The sequence below is a fragment of the Solea senegalensis genome, linkage group LG3, assembly GCF_019176455.1.
Source record: "Solea senegalensis isolate Sse05_10M linkage group LG3, IFAPA_SoseM_1, whole genome shotgun sequence".
In the NCBI taxonomy this organism is placed as follows: Eukaryota; Metazoa; Chordata; class Actinopteri; order Pleuronectiformes; family Soleidae; genus Solea; species Solea senegalensis.
The window spans coordinates 553,937-574,470 of record NC_058023.1 but is presented as its reverse complement, the minus strand read 5'-3'; the positions used below and the strand labels follow the sequence as shown (position 1 = coordinate 574,470).

The 20,534-nt window shown below is 42.0% G+C and overlaps 3 protein-coding genes across 3 annotated transcripts; 2 read left to right on the top strand and 1 right to left on the bottom strand.

The window, feature by feature from the left end:
- Nucleotides 1-7,827: 7,827 nt before the first annotated feature.
- Nucleotides 7,828-10,497, top strand: grpel1 (GrpE-like 1, mitochondrial). The gene is made up of 4 exons (XM_044020436.1): nt 7,828-7,976; nt 8,829-8,976; nt 9,324-9,405; nt 9,493-10,497. The coding sequence occupies exons 1-4, from the start codon at nt 7,909-7,911 to the stop codon at nt 9,831-9,833; spliced, it is 639 nt and encodes a 212-aa protein (XP_043876371.1). The 5' UTR covers nt 7,828-7,908; the 3' UTR covers nt 9,834-10,497.
- A 3,389-nt stretch (nt 10,498-13,886) lies between these two features.
- On the bottom strand, nt 13,887-17,128 carry tada2b (transcriptional adaptor 2B). Its single transcript, XM_044020415.1, has 2 exons — nt 16,859-17,128; nt 13,887-15,696 (listed from the first exon to the last, which is right to left on the bottom strand). Exons 1-2 carry the CDS (start codon nt 17,126-17,128, stop codon nt 14,485-14,487), a joined length of 1,482 nt encoding a protein of 493 aa, XP_043876350.1. The 3' UTR covers nt 13,887-14,484.
- Nucleotides 17,129-17,152: 24 nt separating this feature from the next.
- LOC122765916 (coiled-coil domain-containing protein 96-like) lies at nt 17,153-20,534 on the top strand. The gene is made up of 3 exons (XM_044020407.1): nt 17,153-18,316; nt 19,260-19,607; nt 19,699-20,534. Exons 1-3 carry the CDS (start codon nt 17,357-17,359, stop codon nt 20,023-20,025), a joined length of 1,635 nt encoding a protein of 544 aa, XP_043876342.1. The 5' UTR covers nt 17,153-17,356; the 3' UTR covers nt 20,026-20,534.

Genomic DNA, 20,534 nt, shown 5'->3' with positions numbered 1-20,534 from the left:
TGCAAAATTCACGTATATGTACTTTACTTTGTTATTCTATCCACTTTTACTTCACTGCATTTCCTCTATCGTTGTTACTCGTTATTACCAAATAAAATCAGAAGAAGGTAGGTAGGTAAGTAGTTAGGAAGGAAGGAAGATATGTAGGTAGGTAGGTAGGTAGAAAGTAAGGAAGGAAGATAGGTAGGTAAGAAGGCAGGAGGAAAGGAATTTAGGTAGAAGGTAGATAAGTTGAAAGGAAAGAAATAAAGAAAGAAGTAAGATAGCCAGGAATTGAACCTACAACCTTCCAGTTGAAAGACAACTCGTCCTATCACTGAGCTATCATGGCTCAATCCTAACTCCTCACTTTTTTTTAATACTTAAAAATACATAAAAGGTAAAAAGTACTTAAGTACAGAAAATTAAGTCATATTATTAAAAAAAGTGACTTCAACCTCTACCAAAGTCATTTTCTGGTAAGATCAGGTCATGCATTCACACAAAAACCAGCATGTAAAAACACATTCTCATTGTCTCCTTTCAGACAATGAAACAGACGTGTGAAGTTCAGGCCAGGACCGCATCAAGAGACTTTGTGGGCTAAAGGGGAAAAAAAAGGGACTCAAGGTGGCCCCACATATAACTGATTTGAAACAAATGACTGGAATTGCTGGGGGGTTTCAACAGTGATGCCATGCAATAAACTTCTATATTTCAACTGAAAATAATACCTACATTATATTGTATATTAAATACATAAAACATGTGCTCCAAATATTGACCCAATAAGTTGGATAAAAAGCCATTGCAAATAAACAGGAATTTGATTATCATCCTGTGAAACAGAATCAAACATTTTCAAGCCACTAAAGGACTCTTTATTTTTTTATTTTGTGCAGTTGAATGTCCTTGTGTGGTTAAAGCCTCTGACACGGCATCTCGGCCATGACAGCACAAAACAGTTCTCCAGTAAAAACGGAAGACAGGAACAAGTTCTGTTGTCATACGAAGATAACAAAAAAAAAAAAAATTAATAAAAAGCAGCGACTTGCACTTTCAAAACACTTCAGCGCCATTAACTTGCAACATTTTTAAACCCTCCTCACCTCAGCCATAAACACATCGCAGCAGTTTTATTCTGCCACTGCATGATGGAAATTTATGCTCAGGGAATTCTTACAATACGTTTCCATTTGTCAGATTTCCCCAGAGAGCTGGCCACACGTTCCGGCAGCCTTCCCGCCCACAACTCCCACTCAATCAAACAAGACCTCCTCCTCCTCCTCCTCCTCCTCCTCCCCCCCATGGGGTTTGATTTTCAACAGAGCTAAACATCCACACACACACACACACACACACACACACACACACACACACACACACAGGAGCCTCCCAGTGGCTCTCTCACAAACACACACCCACACACACACACACACACCACAACTGCTACTGCAGCCACCACACTGGACTACTGAAAACACACACACTGCTGTAACCACGCTAATTGTGACAGATTTGTTTACCGTGCAAGGCAAACGTCTTAATTGTTGTCAAGGGAGTGCGGTGAGGAAAGGAGAAAGGATAGAGCGCGTGTGTGTGCGTGTGTACACAGAGGCTGACAGTACTGTCTATAGGGAACGAGGGGGAAATGATGCACTGTCATTTCAGCAAATGTAGCGGGAGGCTTTGAAACTCCCACAAGTTATTCCACGCTGAAGGTTAAACCAGGGTCTGGGAGTCAGAGAAAGGCAGAGTCACAGCGGAGATGCCATCTGCCATCATTGTGTGTGTGTGCATATAATGAACGTCTATATTTTAATAGAATCTCAGAGACTGTACAACCTTTCGTTTATAAATATGGCCAAAGGGTAGAAGAGCAAGAGGAGAGTTTGTTGTTTGCTAATAGTTGTGCGTGAAATCCAATTAAAAAAAAACTTTCATTCACTAAAAGGAAAGAAAAAATACAAGATTAAACATGCACTGAATTTCTTAAAATGAATATAATATAATATTGAGCATTATATGTATATATTTTATAAAAAAACTATTTGGAATTCTTTAATAGAAATAGAATGGTTTTAATTCAATGGGTGTCCCACAAGGCTCCGAGAAAACATACCGTACGTCGGATGTTCTCCAAACAACCAGTTAAGATCACATGTATTTATTTTTTAAAGGGGAGGAGTTTGAAATGGTAAAATAATTCAAGTACCTTGGTGTTATTCTTGGCTCTTCTCTCACTTTAATTTTTAAAAAGATCTCAAAAACAAACAAATGCAATCTACTCAACTTTGCATGCTACGATTTTCTCCCATATTGAATAAGGTTTGACGACCACTCAAAGCTGCTTTACACTACCATTTTTGCCATTCACACACACTTTCATACAGTGTCTTTCCCAAAGACACATGGACATGTAGACTAGCGGAGCCGGAGAATCAAACCCACAACCTTCGTGTTGCTTGCTTGGTGAAAAGTGTTGTTTGAGAATATTGACACAAATCTAAGTCAATATGCATACTGTATGTACAGTATATTCTTGTGTATATACACTGTCCCTTTTTGAAATAATAAATAATAATGTTATTCAGCATTGCCGTCATGGTGAAATCTGAGATGGGAATAGTCAATGAGGTTCTGTAGCTAAATGCTAATACATACAAACCTTAACGTCTGAGGCACGGGAATTACTTTCTGCAAATGAATATTTCATCAGAATTCCAGCCTGTGGCTTTGATATTTTACAATTAATCTCTGCGTTTGTTGTGTTTGTTTTTCCAGCAGCCTTTAAATAGCAGGTGCAGGACGGAGCCCGGAGCCCAGAGACCAATTTCGGCGATATTTCACGAAGGATGTACTCACAACACATCTTTTCATTAGATTTTGCTCGGCGATGTGCAAATTGGACGAGCTGCGGTAATAGTGGGCGACAAGGTCTTGTGTGAGTGTGTGAGAGAGATGAATGCAAGTGTGTCACTAAAGCCGTCCCTCCAGACACAACTGTGTAGCGAGGATATTCTTCCTCCTGTTCCTCTTAAAACTCATCCACTGCTTCAAGGCCATTTTACTGGCGTATGGACGCCCCCTGCTGGTCGGCTGCACACTCTGCTGGTCAAAAACTGAGGCGATCATCTGACTGGAATTGAGCAGTTTACCCACTGTGCAATGAATCTTATCTGTGTAAACAAACATCCCCTTGGTGATACTGCGAAGGCCTTGTTAGTCTTGTTGGATCAGAGAGGCTCCCTGAACATGAATAATTTAACAACCTTGAACATGTTGTCTTCTAGTAAAAAAAGAAAAAGAAGAACACGTTTCAAACTACCTGCATTTCATCACCCTTTACTATTAGTAGGGAATGCTAAGGATTCCCAACTACTGTTGTTATCTCCTTCATCCGAATTCATAAATCCATACATTATATACCTGCTACTATTCATTTTTCTGCTTTTTGTCCGGGCCATTTTACTCTAATGAAATAAAAAAAAACCTTGTCTGCCTTAGAACATGAAATGTGGCATTTAAAAGAGCAGGTTTACCTGAAACAAATAAGAAAGAAGTGCAATTAAAAGTAAAAGCAGCTGAATCTTTTCACGATTGATGTACGTGTCAGACATCTTAGAATCCGTTGTCCAGGTTTGTGAGGGACTTTTCAGGTAAGTTCTTATTCCGACGACAACTGGAACACATCAATATATTCCACTTTGTGTCTCCCTTCTGACTGTCTCACTTTCCCCTGCCCTCCTCCACCTCCTCCCTCTTGCCTTCATGTGACATTGAGTTTTGAAGCATCTGGGGTAAACACGCAGCTCTGTATGCCGCTCCATCCCTGAGGCTGAGAGCTCCTAATGACTATGTATAAGGACTAAACCTTTAACCCTGACAGGCAAGTGACAAACACAGTCATCACAAGCTCACACTTAAACTTTGCAGAGGAAGAAGGACCACACAAAACAGCGGGGGAAATGGGAATAAGACAATTGCAGATTTGTCCATTTTGTGCCTTTTCTTTAGATGGGACGATGGAACACAATTATCCATAGACAAAATAGATAACAACTCTAAATAAATAAAACTCTAAATAACAACAATAATAAAAAAAGGGCTATAAGAATTATCACCTATTCTACTTAGAATTAACCAACTAATACATTATTCCTGAACCGACAGGCATTACAATTTCACAACTTAGTGGAACCTTAGAGCACTTTGAAATTTATGTTTAGAATTAAAGAGGGAATGAAATGTCATAAAAAAAAAAAAACTAATTCTCCTTTCAAAATTAAAAGAAAAAACTTTGACTAAAATTTTATATTGTGTTGTATTTTGTCTGGAGATAAATGTGTTTTTCTTGTTTTGATTATAAGGGGTTGTTTTGGTTTAATAAATCATGCGGTGACAAGTAACAAAAGTACTTAAGCTCAAACTCTAATGTTTGTACTGTGTCACTGAAATATGGATTGTTTTTTGTCAGACTGCTAGCAGGGGTAATTGATGTGGGAAAAATATCTGACTGCAGCTTTATTTAGACATAATTAGTGAGATTTAACTTGTGCTACTTTTCTGCACCTCAACCACAATCTTAAACTGACAAAAATCCTCAAACATTAGAGCAGAAGAGGCTCTAGCTTGAGTCTCTGCAGATGATCGGGCTCTTGGAGCACGACTCGCCTGACGAAAGTTAACAATCGCAGTTAGCGCTTCCATCAAATGCCGTTAAGCTTCTCCTCACCACGCCGCTCCTTTCTCATTACGCACAAAAAGTCTTTTAAGACGTTCGTTAATGACAGACATCAAAGTGGGGAGCCTAGCGAGGCCTCGACAGAGCCGTGCCTTCACCTCATGAAACGAGTCTCCGCCTAACGGGGGAAGTGCCAACGTGTTTGCTCCCATTACTGCGAAATGAAGGAATAATTCCTCCCCCTCCTACACTGAGGCAGCCACCGAGACACATGAACAGGTGGAGTCACAGCACAGGGAAATGGCGGGCCTATCAATTAGCTCCACCATGTCAGATGTGCAGTGGAGGAGAGGACAAAAGACAGGCAGAGATTGCAGAGTGTGTGTGTGTGACAGGAAAGAGAGAGAGAGGAAGATGTTGAAAGATGTCTTTTCATCCGCGGTGAAGTTGATTAGTTGATGGGAAGTCAACAGTGACAACACAGCTTTGAGGCAACAGTCTATAAGTGAAGGTGTAAGCAATTTACAAGCAATTTGACAGTGGCAGACAGCTCACACAATGGATGCACATCTGTACATTGAACCTATGACAGCACTTCAGGTTAGAGCCTGCACATCATTTATTTCAGTAAATCTGTAGCGCTAACTTCATAGCTCTACTTGCTCGTCTCTTTGTGGAAGAAACTGCCTGAATTACAAGCAACAATAATAGACCATACATAAAAAGTGGAAGAAGTCTTCCAATTGCAAAACAAACTCCTATTTTGACACCACAAGATTTGCAATATGACTGGTGCCTTTATATCCCTAATTTACATCCCTATAGACTAGTGGTCAGCAAATGGTGGCCCGCAAGCATCAGTATCGGCCCATCAGATGATCTTAAATTATGCCCATCTTCACAAGTTCAGAGCTTCTATTCTGAAAAACTATGTAGTGATTCTAATAGATTCTGTAAACCTAAACTAAATGTTTGGTTTGGAAAAACAGAAATAAAAACAGTGCTGTTGTCATGGACAGCCAGGTTTGGGAAGTAAATGTCCGTAAAATAACAATTACCATATGTTAGGCTCAAAGTTCTTCAAATTGAAATGATGCCCAATAAATATTTACAGTACGAGTACATATCTGACACACATTTGTCTTCATAACAAGCTGGCACTTAAAGACAACATCCACATTATTGTTAGTTTAAGGCGTTTCTGACTGAAGACATTTTAAGGCAGTTAAAGGCACTGAAGATACAATGTTTTGGCCCAATATTCAATTCTTTACAAAAAACATTTACATGCTGATCCCTGAAATAGACGTATAAGTCTAGACCCATGGTTCTCACACTGTGGTACAAGCTTCTCAATATTTTCTTTTGATAACCACTGTACTAGAAAACACACAGAATCAGGACGATGTGTTTGTGTCTTAAACACCAAAAATAACAATAGAAAGACTTACCCTGCGTCACTGGTCTGCTGAGGGTTGAACAGGAAGGAAGTTCTCTACCACTTTAGCTTCCGCTTTTTCTGATGTGATCCATCCAAGGTCTTTGAGCCAAAGGTAGAACTCTTGAGGGTTCTGTAATCCTGGTTCCTTATCAGCCATGGTCACATATGTGGTGTAGCCACTGAGAGACATTCTCAGCCCAGGAATGGTTCACCTCCCTTCCACCATGTTCCCTCCTTTTTAGGAGCCTCGTTGTCCCACCAGTAACTCACTTCAGTCTGGAGACCAAGACATTTCACAGCCAGTAAACTTGGTGGTTCCTCTGTGAACTGCGGTGCCACAAACAGTTCTCCACCAGGACATGTTGTTCGGGCTCTATCATTGCACTGAGGAACAGGAATTGACTAGCTAATTGCTAGCTAAAGCTTTGATGGTGGAATGACAAAAACAACAGTGGCTACTGAGACAAACAACCAGCAGGACTAGAATCCAAGTGTGATAGAGCTTTGTATTTGGTTGATAAGTTGTTTTTAACACACAGATATTACAACTTTTGAAGAAATACATCACTAATTAACCTGCCAAAGCCAAACAGCGACTTCAACTGGAAAAACGTCGGCCTCAGGTGCAACTATGTAAAGGGGTGTGGAGGCTAACAGGTGCTGCCATTATGTGCAGTGGCTAATCCTTCACTTTACACTTAACTCTCTATAGCACAACACATTTACAGTTTACCCACATTAAATGTTCACACCCTAAACAAATAAACAGTAAACCAAACATAGCCAAAGTCTTCTCACACCTCCCCCCATTCCCTCAGTCCATTTGGTTTGCTCCAACAAGGCTAATTGAACACACCTGCTGCAGTGAAGGAGCGTCAGAGCTAAGACTGAACCATCCTTAATCAAAATAAGCGATTACTCTGCTGCTCTAATGTCCTGCAGTAACATTTCAGGAGTTGCTTCGCAAGTAATGTTCATGTGAATGAATTGGTCTGGACAATGTATGGTTATTTTCAAGTCCAATCTTTATTCATTTCAGCCTGTTTATTAAATTAATACGACTACTGTATTCTTGTAGGTGAGCTGCAGAACATCTGCAGTGAAATCCAATCAAAATGTATTTCAATGGCAGGTTTAAAAATAAGTTGAACAAAGTGCTGTACATTGCAATAATGCATACAATAGACAAACTATGAATGTGAACTTAAAAAAGACAATAAAACATACAGTAAAAGATCACTATAAATATAAAACAATTAAAATATATATATATAAAACATTAAACTTTAAACTCTTTTAATGTAAAATGTAAATGTATACATGGTTAGGGAACACAAAGGGGTGGGTTTTTAGTTTAACGTATAACATAAAATTATATTGTATTATAAATGATAATAGGACAACAATGTATAATTCAGATGTATTAGATGTTCTTAAAGTTTGTGTGCGTTTTTTGACATTTCTCAACAGAACAGCAAACATTTAATCGCAGGAGAATGTATTTAAAAAAGGGAATTAAACTGCTGAAAAAACTTGAGTCACCAATGAATGCACAAACACTTGTGTTTGACGTGCTTTTCAAAACTGTCCTTGGTCACATTCGTCTTCACCTTTAACTTCAGCTCAACCAAACTACCTCACGTCGTCAAATTCTTCTCGGGATCTGATTGGTTGGGAGGAGTGGGCGTTCTTCGTCCTGACTTGTGATTGGCTCAAATCACACGCTTGCTCCAGCTTCTGCGCTTGTGTGTCCCGTCAACGTGTTTTACACCAGGAGCTTCATCTACTAGCCGTTATTTGGAAAATGGCGAGCTGGTGTGTCCGGGCAGTGAGACAGAGCTACTCGCTCGTAGCTTCGCCTGCGTTATTACGGTATAACGACTTTATTGTTAAAATGTCCTTTATTGAAACGCTGTTGTTGTGTTAGCGAGGGCGACGCTTAGCTGATAGCACCGGCTAGCACCACCAGCTTTCATAACGATATATCATGGTGTTTAATGTTGACCTTGATCTGATAAATAGAGACCTAAATAGACGGTGGACACGTGTGAATGTGTGTTGGACTCGCGGTTCAACTCTCAGTGAAGTGGTGTGATGACAGTACGTGACATGTCCTCACTGCAGAGAGGGCTGTATGACAGCTTATGCTAAGCTAACATCTATATGCTCCTCTGTGGAGTTTAACCCCTGAAGTCGTTTTTATAGAGCGTTTTCTGTCCGTCCCGGTTCAGGAGGATGCCGATCCAAACTTCATTATTAAATTCGCAGATTTAACACTTCTTAAAACTGTGTTTTTAGTGTCTTAAGTCTTAAATTGACTCACACGTGAGTGGAGTTCGGCGTGATGTTGTAACATTGCTCCACGGGCTAGTGAGATGATGTCAAGACGTGACATAAGCCACTGTTTACCACTGAATGACAGTTGCATAACCTTCTTACTAAGTAGGTAGATGGTTGGCAGTGGTTGTATTAAGCTGTCTGATAGCATCAATTATGTGACCTGGACTTCAAAACCAAAAAAAGACTGACTTCTGGAGAAGTTAACCACAGTAAAGAGATCTGGTGTTTGAGTTTATTGTGTAAACCCCTGTATTTGTTTTAGCACTATACTATTGAATGTACACTGTGGGAACTCACATGGGGTTGACCGTGCAGCTGATCTGTTGTAGAAATGGAATTTGAACATCCTTGACAAATGACCTATCTTGTGACCTTTCCTCTCAGAGCGTCTCCACGACTCTTGTGTACAGCCACCCAGCAGAAGAATGGCCACGGGTCAGAGGAGGAGGCTGAGAAGACGGAGATCAGTGAAGCAGAAAAAGTCCTCGTGGAGCAGAAGTCTCAGGTGGAGGAGCAGCTCAAGGACATGACGGTACGTAAATATGCTTTGTTAGTTTTGCTGGCAGGAGGAACAAGTAAATAACTTAATCACTTTGAGCTACCTAAAATAAAATAATTGGCTAACTTCCTATAGTAGTATGCTCCATTGGTGGTGGGGGTTAATGTCAGAATTGGCATAATTCAATGTTAGAATACATCAGTTTAACATCCTGCAAAGTTTGACCCTTAATTTTGATGATGAAAATTCTAAACTTAAGTTCAAGTTGTTTTGCAGCAATGTCATTCAAATTGAGCTACTTTTCATTATTACCTGTTTTAAAAGTAATTTAAAGACAAGAAATATTTAACTCATAGTTTATTTGTCTGCTGTAATTCTAGGAAAAGTACAAGCGGGCTTTAGCTGACACGGAAAACCTGCGGACACGGAGTCAGAGGATGATCGAGGATGCTAAGTTATACGGTAAAGACTTGTTTTCACAGGTTGTACCACAGAAAAATAGTCTTCTGGAATATTAGATTTGATAACCCTTTCTTTTCTCAACACTAGGGATCCAGGGATTCTGCAAGGACCTGCTTGAAGTGGCAGACATTTTGGAGAAGGCCACTGAGAGTGTGCCCAAGGAGGAGGTGACGAGCCAGAACCCGCACCTGAAGGACCTGTACGACGGCCTGGTGATGACCAAGGGCCAGATCCAGAAGGTGTTCACCAAGCACGGCCTGGTCAAGCTCAACCCTGAAGGCCTGAAGTTCGATCCCTATGAGCATGAGGCCCTTTTCCACACTCCTGTGGAGGGCAAGGAGCCTGGCACTGTCGCCTTAGTGACCAAAGTAGGCTACAAGCTTCACGGACGCACCCTTAGACCAGCATTGGTGGGTGTGGCTAAATGATGATGAAACTGTAACAAAGTGGGATTTATTTTGTTGCCTGTGTGATGGAAGACCTCGGGTACAGAAGACACTTTTTTTCCCCCACAAGCCCGTCTTCAAACTCTCCCTCCATCCTGAGGTTCGTCAGAGAGACCGGAATCTAGCAGAACTGAAGTTTGTGTCTGAACAGTCTTCATTCTCTTTTACCAAATACATAACTTTTTTTTTTGGCAGGTTTCAGTTTTTTCATCAGTCATTTCAGACGTCACAGATGGTTTAAAATCATGCACCAGGTCACAGGCAGAGGCTTAATGTCTCCTCCCACTGCCACAAACTGGAAGAAAATTCACTGGAAGAGAAACAATTGAATTATTTTCACTGACATAAAAAGTTAAGATGAACTGTTGGTATCATTCCGGACTTTTGTTAAAAGCCCTAATTATCTCAAACTTGGCTCCTCAGTTGTTGTCATGTTGAATTTTTAAGTCATTGTGTGGGGAAAAGAAACAGTTGAGAGATTTTACTTTGTACTGAGGTGACTGCCTTTCAGAGTAAAAGCGTCTCGTCCATGATCAGGGTCTGTTCAGAAAACCTCAGTCGCTGTAAATGTCTCCGTGTTGCTGGACACTGACTTGACAATAGTTGTGTATTTCACAGCATCACAATAAACTGATCATATTTGAAAGACGTGTTGCTTGTAGTGTTTTGTCTGTCAATAAAACAATCATAAATATTTGATTATGCTCAATGTGTCCTACAGAACAAATAATGAATCTCCCCTTTCCATTTGTACTATTGTTAAACATTAGAGTTGAGTGACTTTGCTTATTTAATAAGGGATTTTTAAATCAATCTGGATTTTAATACTTTCTAAAATATTACATACTAATTCTGTTGAGTTTTAAAACAAGTTTGGCTGTATGAAAGTAAATGAGTATTTTCTCATGCTACTTCACTGTGACCTCTATTATGGTAAATATGCAAGATGGCACTGAATTTGGGGATTACACGACACTATAAGTATATAAGTCTAAGGGTTTTAAAAGGTTTTTAATACTGATAATCAAAAACTCATCAGCGTTAAATGTGTATTATTCTGTAAGTGAAAACTAATGCAGCATTTTACTGAGATTAAATAAAAAAAGGAATATACAAAAGCTGTTATAGAGAATTAGTTAGCTTCTTGAAAGGAAATTTAAAAAAATGAAACAATCTGAACTCAAATCAAAAGATGGGTTGACATTTATAAAACTACAGACTTCTGACAGTTCACAATTCTTGGAAAATGTGCAACAAATCTGCAGTAACTCCATCAACACAATGCTCTTGTGTCATTCTTATTGAAAACAAGTCTTGACAACTACAAAAGTGTCAAAAAGAAGCAGGACTCTTCAGAATTATAAAGTATTTGCACTTTTAATAAATCTCCATACAAACCTCATCATGTGCAATGACAAAGTAACGGGACAGCAAAACAGCGTGAACAGCATCGCACTGCCCACGAGATCAAAGACAGCTCAGAAACATGCCACCACTACACCCAACGCTTCACAAGATGATTCTTCAAAAAAATATATAAAAATGTCACAAAATACTGTACATTTCACAGGTCGGTAATTATATCTTCTTCTTTTTTTTTCCAACTTATCTTACAAAATTATTTACATTTGGTGACATTAAGGAACCACACCCACCCCGACTTTACAAAACAATTCTCTTTGCGACATTTACACCAAAATTAGGAACGTTTGGTGGCACATGCAGGACGACACAAGCCTTTTTCTTAACTTACTGAAAGAGAAATAAGTGAGAAACCATTAAACAGCTTCAGCTGAAGGTCAGTGCCGTTTGGTTTACAGGCTGAAATTTGTTTTACTTCAGCAGCGGGGACACAAGGAAAAAAACCTGCTTAAGTCTTTATCATCTTTAGAATATATTTGTTACTTCCTCTCACTGTTTGACAGGCTTTTCTGGCTGGAAAACAGAAGTTTGTGAAGTGTCCACTCTGCTGCACCAAACTCCATAGAGAAAATCTGTGTTCTGCGTCAGCAGGAGTAAAGACTGTGCATTCTCATAAATATGGCCTCGAAGAACCTGAACTCGGGTGGAAACGTTGTAGAGGAGCATGACAGGTGTTCACAAAGGTCGAATAGAATAAAAGATTCATAAGTCAGTGAAAATATCAGAATTGTGCTTTTGTGACAAAATCTGGGCAAGACGTTAAAGAAGCCAAATCCACAAGCAAATAAAGGTTTGGAATGATCCGTATTTATTATAGCGCTTCAACTCAAAGCTGCTTTACACAACAGTTTTGATATTCACCCATTTGACACACACATTCACACGCATGAGCGTGGCTCCCTAGGCTCCAACATCTCCACCACTAAACCACCGCAGTGCCCCACTATGAGGATATGGAAGCTTAATCTTAACCTTTTCTCAATTAAGGAAAACAAAACAGTCAGTTTTCTACTTGAGTTGATGTTATTTCGGTTTATTGTGCACGTCGGATCGAACCACAGCAGTAGAATTATGAAACGGTAAATGAACCACGTTTTTTGACCGCGACAGTCCTAATAAATAATACCTAGAGATTTTTTCTTTTTTTTTTTTTTTAAATGAACTATCATAGCTCTTAGGTTTACAGTGAAGCCATAATAAAAAAAAAATGGATTCACATTTTTCATCTGGGTACAGAATGTCCTTATGAAAGTTTAAAATTTGAAAATAAACTTGTTAGCACTCCCTATTGGACAGACTGTGTAACGACAACACAGTTTCTGCATCACCTCCTCATTAACAGTATCTTTGGCATCTTTTTCTTACTTATTGGCCAAAGTTTGACCCACATACTCCCATACTGACACCTGTTTTACCTATAATAAGCTAAGCTAAGCTAACTTATCAGTCTAACTAAAACAATGCTGATGTTGATGTTGTTGAGCTCTGGTGCAAATCAGGCAGCAGAAAGTGCTCAGTCACACGAAAGCTGCTCTTTCTTTTTCCTTTCCCTGTGACCAGGATGACGGGTGGCAGAACTGAGTTCATTTATTTAAGAGAGAAATAACTTTAATTTAATGTTTTTAAAAGCGTGGTTGTATGAGGAACTAACACAGCACTGACCTAAAACACAGACGGATGCGTTAGAAACCGCTCTCTCCGCACTCCAAATTCCATACAGAACGGCACACACAGGAGTTATTGAATCCACTGGCACCTCGATCAAAGAGTGCAAAGGTGACGCTTTTCCCAACTTCAGTGTTTTAAAATGCTTGTTTCCGATTTACGTAAGAGACACAAACTTAACAAACAAGGCAGCAGAAGACCAGCAGCTTCTGAGCTTTTGCAAGCTAAAAAACACCTATTTCTTGTACGGTACTTTGGTGCAGGGGAGTGAGCACTTCACAAACATCAGTTTCCAGCCATAAAAGGCAGACGAATGTATTAGGCTTTTAAGCTTAAGCTGTTTTCCTTTGTGTCCGCCACTGGCGGTGATGTTTTTAGTGAGAGCAAGCCTCAAAAATCTTGATGAATTCCCAGGGGGAAATTAGGTTGTTTTTTTGTCCCAGGCTGGTTATCAGTCAGTGCGTTTACGTGCATGTTAATAGTCCGATTTTTAGTCAGACTAAGACAATAATTCAATTTCCATAATGTCACGTAAAGTCTGACGAAAACCGAGCTAGTCTTATTCGGACTAACATACCTGGACAATGGTCCAATTACCCTGGTCTTTGACCCGGAAGTAGAAGAAGACGACATGCAGTTCTGTTACCGGAAAAGAATAAACATGATGTCATCGGCAAGAGCAAAAGCTACGTAGACGACCCACTTTTGGACTGATTAACATGTACAACAGGAGCGAACATATAGAACCACAGCATGACCCATCTCCATTTCACCGTTTGCCGTTTGTTTTTCTGTGACGTAAAAGGTCAAACAGGAAACTGATTCGATACGCACTAGCTTATAGAGAGATACAGCACCACCTACGGAGGCGGAGTCAGATGTACAAGGCCAATAAATCTCCTCCGCATGTATACTCGGACTCGGCGAGTTGTCCGCTCGCCTGTCTTAGTCGGACTACGGCCTTAGTTTGACTCAACTGTGCATGTAAACATACTGAGTGATGGCAGTGCTGACCGTCAATGACTCATACGACCGCTCTTCAAAACACCTGAACTACACCTTTAAAAAAATGTACGAAAATTCAAACAAACGGCCACTTCTGATGAAAAATTACCAAATGCAGACAAAATTCACAAACCCCATCAGTGATCATTTTGATCGTAGCTGCAAAAACCCTTTGACTTCCGGTGAATGCCATGTTTTAAAATACTCCTCAACGAATGAACCTCTTGTGTCACTGCAGCGTCATCGCTGCAATTACCGAATACTTATAGCAGTGTAATTAACATCATGAAGCAACAACGGGAACACAAATGTTCTGTGATTCCGACCCCGGCCCTTTTCCAAATGGAAAAATAAAGGCTTTATTTGTTCCTTGCCATGGTATGAAAATAGGATTTTCTTTTTCCCCAGCATCCTCTTCTGTAAATTACATATTCACAATGTCACCTTTGAAAAAAAAAGGATGAAAGCCAGTAGTTGTCGCGACGTCGCCAGAGTTTATAGCAAACCAACTGTCAGCAACTATCTGTCTCGGGACAGAATGCTAAGAGGCGTCTCGGGAAATCCAGCCACTTTCTGTGAGGAAGGTGAGAATGCGCTTCTTGAGGACTTTGTCCAGGTAACTGGGCAGTCGGCTCTTGGCGGGGATTCCTTGTCGCTTCTGCAGGTGATCTTTGATGATGATGGTTTTGACAGTCAGGTAACGCGCTGGGCTGAGGTTGAGAGAGTTGCACAGCACCTTCTCTCTGTCCGACAACAGCTCAAAGCCCGTCAGATTCTCAATGGCGGCAAACTCGCCATCCTTACCTTCTTCTTTGATCCCGCCGCCTACTCCTAGACCTCCGGTAATGCCCCCTCCGACTCCAGCTGTGCCCCCGAGTCCAATCCCCGATCCGAGTCCTCCCCCTCCGCCGCTTCCTCGTTTGGACGTGACCACGCTTTTGTTCTCTTTGCGCTTTTCTCGTTTGTGGCGCGCAGCTTCGTACTCGGCGGACTCTTCCAGGCGGATGATGCCATTGCGGCGGTACCGCTGCAGCTCACGCACCTTGGCTCTCAGCACACGCTCTTTATGCATGTTCTCAAAGAAATCTTCAAACTCCCGATGGGCCATGAACTGACAGAGCCCGCGCAGCCTGACCCGCTGATCCTTCTCTTCCTTGGTGATCTTTCTTTTGGGCGTATTTGGAACAGAACTCGATCCTGCAGCTGCCGTGGAGCCCGATCCCGCTGTCCCACCGCCAGCACCCACCCCGCCAGTAGCACCGGCAGTGCCTGTGACCCCCGGCGCTCCTGGTTTCTCCTTCTCCTTGTCTTTCTTGTCTTTCCCCAGGAACACGGGCACCAGGTTGTAGTCCCGGGCAATGTTCTTACGTCTCTGGCGTTCCCGAAGCTTCCGCACATACATGTCCACATGCGCACGTTTCATTTCAATTTCCACATCCTCGTCGTCGTAGTTCACAGAGAGCCCGCTGATGAGCTTCTCGGCGTCCTGGTCATACTCTATCTCATAGTCGTCACGCAGCGGCATGTAGCCCAGCTGCTGCTGCTCCGGCAGGCTAATCTCCAGCGGAGGAAGAGGAGTGGTAAGGCTCGGCGACAAGGGGCCCCCGCTTGGGCAAGTGTGGTCAGTTACCCGGTTTGGAATATTGTCGGGGATGCAGGCCTTACCCAGGTTTCCATGGACGTACATAGTGACGTAGTGCTCCATGACTTCCTGAGGAGTCCGAGATGGTCCAACATGAGCTGCCATGTCCTCCTGAAAGACACAAACAGGAAGAGTGAGCTTTTAAATTATACAGTTTGGAACATGAAACGGAGAAAAGCTGTAATTAACACATCTCTTGAGTCATCAAGGCCATTCTATCTTCATGAGTTTATACATTGGCAACTGGACTTGGACAAACTCAAGCAAGTTCAGTTGATAACATCTAAATTCCTGAAGCTGAAAAATTTAATGAAAAAGATTTTGACAACCATTTTAATCAGTGATGTTTAAGTAATTTCTTGGAAAAATATCAAATACACTCTTGTCCTGGTTCGTCAGACCTAACCTTTTATCTACCCGACTATCTTTTATATCTTTTGATTATCAAATAACCAAATAAAAGGTAGGTGCGATGGTTTCAGGTGATTAAAAATGAACAATCTCAGTTTGTTTTTTTTGGTTCTTTTTCCTGGCACCTCAATTGAAAAGTCTGGTACATTTGATTTTGCCGCTCATCACCAGCTGTTTTCACATGGATTAATTGTAAAACATGCACTTTGACACATACACCAACATCATAACTCATAACTGTGTTATAGAGACACAGACATACTGCAGGATAACTCACTGGTTTGACTTGTGTTGTGCACTTTGAAGTGAAACTACTGTATGTGTTTGGACGCAATGATGATTCTCACACCATAGGAATGTGTTTTCACACGTATTTTGTTATGTACACAGTCAATTTATCCGGATAAATCTTCTACTATCCATAATTATGTTTTCTAGGAGCATTTTCTCGATACATTTTGGACTTTGTACCTCTAATTCCTCAAGAGCTGTTTTGTCTTGTGGTCATTTTTCTTATTTGAAAACGTCAGGTCTGGTGCATTTTTTCGCTACTCGTCAGCTGCTGTTCGAACATGTTGTCATGTCAATGTTTTGCACTTTAAAACGTGTAATTTAACACCTTCCAGCTACATTCTGAGACAGCTCCTCGGTGTAAACAGTCCACACACAGTCACAGAGTTAAGAAGAGAACACTCGTACAACTTTTTTCATCAGAATGAAGAGAAAATGACGTGTTTTTTTTCCTCCCAGAAGGTCATTAACGTTGTTGCTACGAGACAACTTTTACTCCTGTTTCTACTCGAGTAAAACGTGCGTGAATGTGTGTTTTACAGGTAAAAAAATAAGTTAAACAGCGATGTACCCAGTTGCCAAATCCATATTGCTCGATAGCATCGAGTAGCGACTGCTCTTCCCTGCTGGTCCATCCTCCCTCTGCCTCGGGACCCCAGAGCGAGAAGCGACCGCCGTCGACCTGCTGGTAGCCGTGCCATCTCCGGTGGTTACCGATTTCTGCCCCCGCCGAGAAGCACTCCGGACACAGCTCGATATCGGGGCAGTCGGTGCACCGAAGCCGGAGGTTGGTGACATCTGCGAGGCAGTTCACGCAGTACTTCTTGCCCAGGTCGGCCATGTTGCCTGGCTCCTGCTTCTTGTTGTTGGAGGCAGAATTGCGCGCATGCGCGGTGCGCTCCTCGCGGCCAGCGCGAGCTCCTCACATCCTGTGTCGGGTCGCCGGTGATTGGTTCCCCGAGTCCAGTTTCCAGGACAACCGAAACAAAACGAACATTTCAATTGACGACAGAAATGCAGCAGCCGCACAGCTGTAGACAAATCAAATAAGTTTGTTGCCTGTTTGAAAATGGAAGGAGAGAAGAAGGACACAGAGAGGGAGACAATATCAGAAGATGCCTCCAATAGAAAGGACACCTCACTGATTCCTGACATTGGAAATGAAAAAGACGAAGAGAACGAGGTGAAGAATGACACAGAGAAGAAAGAGACATCAGAAGATTCATCCATGAAGGACACGTCACTGATTCCTGACATTGGAAATGAAAAAGATGAAGAGAATGAGGTGAAGAAGGAGACATCGGAAGCTCCATCCATGAAGGACACTTCTCTTATTCTTGACAAAGGACGTGCAAAAGATGAGGAAAACGAGGTGAAGATTGACACACAAAGGGAGACAAAAGAAGAGTCCTCCAACATGAAGGACAGTTCTCTGAATCCTGAAGAAGAAGAAGAAGAAATCACTGCTGAAGTAGGTGCATCTCATCATGAAGTCTCTGAAAACTCTGAAAGTGTGAAGGTTCCCGGTGTGGCTCCCACGTCTGAGCGAGCAGAGAGCAGCAGAGATGATGTTCCCAGTGTGGACGACATCACCACAGGTCAAGAGTTGGACGAGGAGGACAGAGAACAACCAGTGTCCCATGAGGAGGGCAGTGATCGTGATGGACCTGCCAGGCTGCATCCTGAGAGTCCTGCACAGGTGGAGGCTGAAGAAGACAAGTCATCTGCTACTGCTGAAGACGTCACCTATGAGGAGACCAGGCAGCTCCACCAGGAGCTGTGTAAGGAGAGGGAGAAGTCCAGCCAGCTCAACAGCCAGCTGCAGGTGAAGCTGGCAGACTATCTCCACAGGAAGGCCCGGGACGACCCCCCGCCGGAGAGGGAGACGCCTGTGTCGGAGCAGCTGCAGGAGTACGAGCGACACGTGAACGTCCTCGGTGAGGTGAAGCAGCAGCTCGCGGCTGACGCTGAGACCATCCGGCAGAAGACGGAGGAGCTGCGGTTACTGTCCCAGGAGAACCTGGACAAGGTCGGTGACAGTGTCAAAGTGAAGAACTCTGCCTGACCCTCCTGTGGGTCATAGTTTGTGTTGTGAAAAACATGCCATTCACCTTTCACACTGCATATTTACATACATGTATACAGTATAGTATGTACATTAGAGGTACACTGATATCAGGTGTTTGTGTCTGCACTGCAGTAACTCCAACTACTTAATCAGTTTAAAAGGTTTTTTTTTTCATTATTAAAACAAGTTTTCCTTCATTTTCAGCTTCTTAAATGTAAATATTCTCTGGTTTCTTTGCTCCATATAACAAAGAAATCACTAAAACAGTTTTTTTTTGTTTTGAGGGATTTTTTAAGTGGTTTTTAAATGATCCCTTATCTGTGCAGGAGGGGGGAAAAAAAGAAGCACAAGGCATCTACACATGCTGCGACACAGTGAGCTTGGTGAATGTGACCTGAATACTGACTACAGAGACTACAGAGAAAGAAAAAACATATTAAAATGTTTTTAAAAATTGAAAGAAATACATTTAGCAAGCACTATAATAACAATAATAATAATAGTAGACATGGTGTTGTGTGTTTATTGTAAAAGGCTTGTGCTTTTAATCTTGTATGTCATAATGTCGTAACAAAATGTGTGAAAACATAACTGACATTAGCAAAAAAGTTTCAGTGCTACAAAAAAACTTAAAATTGACTTTGGCTACCAAAATCTGTTAATAATGTCACAAAATGTTAGGATGTCACAAAAAGTAAATATTTTAAGTCATCAGGTACTTAAATAAATGGAAACATGCTGGCTCACCCCTGTGGCACCTCAAAATAAGTCACTAGGACTGTATGTTGGTGAGCTAGTCGACATTTTCAAGTCACAGTCAGCCGTTATATTGTCCCATCCCTTGTGTCACAGTAAGAAGAGGTTGTGTATGTCATTACAGTGTCTTTTTTTTTTCCATCCTCAGGCAGAAAGTGAGTGGCAGGCGTTCATGACACTGAAGCAGCAGGTAACCGTGGCGACGCTGAGCCGACGTCTGGGCAAACAAGAGGCTCAGACCAAAGTGGAGTCGACCCTGGCAGCAGAGCGGCTCCGGCAGGACGAGCTCGTCAAGCAGCGCCTGAGGCACATCAAGCTCAAGGCGAAGATCCACAGGCTGGAGGCGGAGCTCCGAGACGTGGAGGAGCACGGCAGGGACCCCCTGCAGCTTCAGTATGAGCAGCTGCAGGCCGCGAGGCTGGAGCAGAAGAAACAGGCCGAGAAGCAAAGCGAGGAATCGATGAAGCTGCAGGCGAAGATCAGCAGCGGCTTAGAGGTGAGCGTCGAAGGACGGACGCAGGCTGCGTCAAAACACGTCCTCCACCAGATAATCACATGTGTTGCATTTTCCCTGCCTTGTGTGTCAGGTCCTGACCAACGTTAAGGAGAAGCTGTTCTGGACGCAGAGGGACGTCCAAGCCAAGCGAGAGCAGCTGGCAGAGGTGGAGGCCATGGTGGCCAGGAAGAGGGACGTCCTGACCAGGATGAAGCAGGCACGCAACAGGCTGCAGAGAGACAACCAGAGGCTGAAGGAGAGGCGAGGACTTCTGGGGAACAAGGTCCTGCTTCGGGACTTTGAGGACACCGTGGACGCCTCTGACGTCCTGAGGGAGCGACTGGAGATGCTGAAGTGCCGCCAAACTGAGATTGTCCTCGGCTGTGCTCGATGGAAGAAGCTGGAGACAAATCCATGAAAGGACCGAGCAAAGGGACATCAATGATTATGAGGGCTAGTTTCATCGTAGAGGACAATGCTCCGTTTAGTAAACTAAGTCACATGATCACCGAACCAGATCCTTTAATCAACGTGCTTTCCGCAATAAAACCAGATCTTATCTTTTGGTAATCTGCAATGATTGAACAAAAACAGCACTTAAAATAAAAATAAGAATAAATCTACACTTGTATTCTGGCATTTCTGTTAAAAAAAATGGATTTTTAAATCTCTTGGGTTGAATTAAAACCCATAAAATTGCAACCAATGGTTCACATGAGGTTGCATGATCTCCTGTTAGACTCCTGGTCAGTCAGTAGATGGTGCTGTTGTTCAGTAATGTGTGTTCAGACATCTGAGTGAAGCATCCGTCCTGATCAGAGATTATTTCTTTCTTACCCTAATGGCTGTGAGTATTTATGTAAAGTAAAGAATTGCAAAGAGGTTTCACTGTAATCACGATATGACAATAAAGAACCTTAAATCTTT

What these genes read in the sequence shown, in the direction of transcription:
- grpel1 (XM_044020436.1), top strand. Translation starts at nt 7,909, where the DNA reads ATGGCGAGCTGGTGTGTCCGGGCAGTGAGACAGAGCTACTCGCTCGTA. An exon ending in AGCAGCTCAAGGACATGACG is followed by an intron (nt 8,977 to 9,323) that starts GTACGTAAATAT and finishes CTGTAATTCTAG; the next exon opens with GAAAAGTACAAGCGGGCTTT. An exon ending in CGAGGATGCTAAGTTATACG is followed by an intron (nt 9,406 to 9,492) that starts GTAAAGACTTGT and finishes TCTCAACACTAG; the next exon opens with GGATCCAGGGATTCTGCAAG.
- tada2b (XM_044020415.1), bottom strand. Translation starts at nt 17,128, where the DNA reads ATGGCCGACCTGGGCAAGAAGTACTGCGTGAACTGCCTCGCAGATGTC. An exon ending in AATATGGATTTGGCAACTGG is followed by an intron (nt 15,697 to 16,858) that starts GTACATCGCTGT and finishes TGTGTCTTTCAG; the next exon opens with GAGGACATGGCAGCTCATGT.
- LOC122765916 (XM_044020407.1), top strand. Translation starts at nt 17,357, where the DNA reads ATGGAAGGAGAGAAGAAGGACACAGAGAGGGAGACAATATCAGAAGAT. An exon ending in CCCAGGAGAACCTGGACAAG is followed by an intron (nt 18,317 to 19,259) that starts GTCGGTGACAGT and finishes TTCCATCCTCAG; the next exon opens with GCAGAAAGTGAGTGGCAGGC. An exon ending in AGATCAGCAGCGGCTTAGAG is followed by an intron (nt 19,608 to 19,698) that starts GTGAGCGTCGAA and finishes CTTGTGTGTCAG; the next exon opens with GTCCTGACCAACGTTAAGGA.